The 2,323-nt window shown below is 62.2% G+C and overlaps 1 protein-coding gene across 1 annotated transcript in view; it reads left to right on the forward strand.

Annotated features, from left to right (window-relative positions):
* Nucleotides 1-1,484: 1,484 nt before the first annotated feature.
* The window catches only part of ANKZF1 (ankyrin repeat and zinc finger domain containing 1), a 4,803-nt gene continuing 3,964 nt past the window's right edge, over nucleotides 1,485-2,323 (forward strand). The window contains 3 exon segments of the mRNA XM_009324855.1: nucleotides 1,485-1,581; nucleotides 1,873-2,026; nucleotides 2,253-2,322. Of these exon segments, the coding sequence (XP_009323130.1) occupies nucleotides 1,541-1,581; nucleotides 1,873-2,026; nucleotides 2,253-2,322 (265 nt within the window). The 5' untranslated portion in view covers nucleotides 1,485-1,540.

The following is a 2,323-nucleotide window of genomic DNA, read 5'->3' on the forward strand; positions in this document are numbered from 1 at the left end:
AGGTGATCCCGTGGGTCCGAGCAGGGGTGTTTGTGTCTCAGGGTGGCAGCGAGGAGCCAGCAGAGCTGACGGCATCACTGCAGAGCCTCAGTGCGAGCACGTGCTGGGTTGTGCTGATGATGGGCGGCGGGCACTTCGCCGGAGCTGTGTTCCGGGGGTGAGTAGAGGGGGACAGAGCTGGGCTTGCCCCTCTGGGCAGGGTCAAGTGGGGCTAGGCGTTGGATGGCCATCCCCTCCCTACTCCTCCATCGCAGTGCTTACCACACCCTGGGCACCCGCAGCTCCTAGTCTGCTTAAAATGCCATTTAATGCAGCTAAATGGTACGTGCAGCACAGGCCTGCGCCTTTTCAGGTTAACTGTTACGTGGGATGATGCAGAGTCCCAGCATCGGTTCAGCCCTCGGAGTCTGTCATCTCAGGCCCTTTGGTGGTGGGGGTTTCTGTGGACCACCGAGACCCTGCCAGCTCATACCTCTTTCCTCCACAGACTGAGCACTACCATCTCGACTGGCACCGCTTCAACCTGAAGCAGAGACTCCTGGGGCTCCGGACGCTGCCAGTAGAAGTGTTTGAGGAGAAGATCTGCGCAGGTGAGGAATGGGGCTGCCCTCAGTGGAGCCCAGAGGCCATCAGCAGCCTCGCTGGGGCTGTTCTGTCCAGGGATGAAGCCCCTGGCTACCCCTGCAGCTCACGGTCCCTTTATTCTGCCCCTGTGGGGTCTCCTGGGGGTCCAGCACTGCTCCTGAGCCCTTCTGACTTGCTCTGAGCCCTTGACTTTCCCCTTGGGGAGAAGGGGATGTCCTGCCTGAGCCCTATCTATGCATACCTGGGGGTCCAGAGCCCCAGACGCCTGTCTCCCTGGCCCACGGCCCCCGTGTGATATGTAGGGTATCAGACAGGACAATTCTGGGGCCGTGGGCTGGCCCTTGGAGCCACCTGCAAAGTTTTGGGGAGGCTGTGCATTAATCTTTGCCCTGCTCCACTGCTCCATTTTCTTTCCCTTGCAAGGTGATGTTTCCAGCATCTCAGGGTCCGATTCGGAGAGCTCCGATGCAAGCAGTGAGTCAGAGTTGCCGCCCTCTGCCAGCGACAGCCCCGGGACCCTCCAGAACCCCCGCTCCCACAAGGTGGTGCTCCGCAATGCGAAGGGCCAGCTCATCTCTGCCTACCGCTGCGTGCTGGGCACTGGGAAGGCAAGTCACAGCCCAGCTTGTTGGGAGAGGGACCCCAGAGAAGGCGGGTGGCACTGGGGTGTAGACACCCGTATGACAGTCCCCCACGTCCCATGATGGGAAGGGTGGTCTCTGGTCATAGCCCCAGGCTTGCTGGTGGCCTGTTTTTTGGCTCTGGGGTGCTCCCAGAAACCTGCTTCTGGTACCAGCAGAGGGGCTGGGCTGTGTCCTGGAGGACAGCAAGAGGTGGCAAGGTGATCCCGTGGGTCCTAGCAGGGGTGTTTGTGTCTCAGGGTGGCAGCGAGGAGCCAGCAGAGCTGACGGCATCACTGCAGAGCCTCAGTGCGAGCACGTGCTGGGTTGTGCTGATGATGGGCGGCGGGCACTTCGCCGGAGCTGTGTTCCGGGGGTGAGTAGAGGGGGATAGAGCTGGGCTTGCCCCTCTGGGTAGGGTCAAGTGGGGCTAGGCGTTGGATGGCCATCCCCTCCCTACTCCTCCATCGCAGTGCTTACCACACCCTGGGCACCCGCAGCTCCTAGTCTTTGCTTGAGAGTTGGCTAAGCCCAGTTGCGCTGCAAGAGAAGTACTAATCTTTAGGGCCCCAGGGTCGAGCCACAAACCATCCAGGGCCCCAGGAGGATCAGCTCACCTGCTCTCCATGCATGGGGCCCTGTTGCTTATGCCTGCCCCTCTCTGCAGCCCCCAGGTGCAGGAGCACAAGACCTTCCACCGCTACACAGTGCGAGCCCGTCGGGGTACAGCCCAGGGCCTACGGGACGCCCAGACCCCAGGGTCGGCACCCAGGTCGGCCGGAGCCTCCCTGCGGCGTTACAATGAGGCCGTGCTGCTCAAGGTGGGGCTGGACCACAGCACTGGGCTCTCGGCAGGGAGTCGTGGTCATGGCTGGCTCCGTGGGGTGGTACCATACTGCTGCTGGAGGGCGTGGGTGCGGTGTGAGCTCCGGAAGGGGGTCAGGGCCCAATTGAGGCCACTCTGTCCTGAGTCTATTCCTGCTCCAGACAGGAGTGTCCCCCACACGGTGTGCTCAGGACCCCATAGTGCCTCCCCTTCCTCCCCAGGATATCCAGGACCTGCTGGCAGCCTGGGCACAGCACCTGAATGAAGCTCAGCGCATCTTCCTCCGGGCCCC

Source organism: Pygoscelis adeliae, unplaced genomic scaffold, assembly GCF_000699105.1.
Source record: "Pygoscelis adeliae isolate BGI_AS28 unplaced genomic scaffold, ASM69910v1 Scaffold346, whole genome shotgun sequence".
Lineage (NCBI taxonomy): Eukaryota > Metazoa > Chordata > Aves > Sphenisciformes > Spheniscidae > Pygoscelis > Pygoscelis adeliae.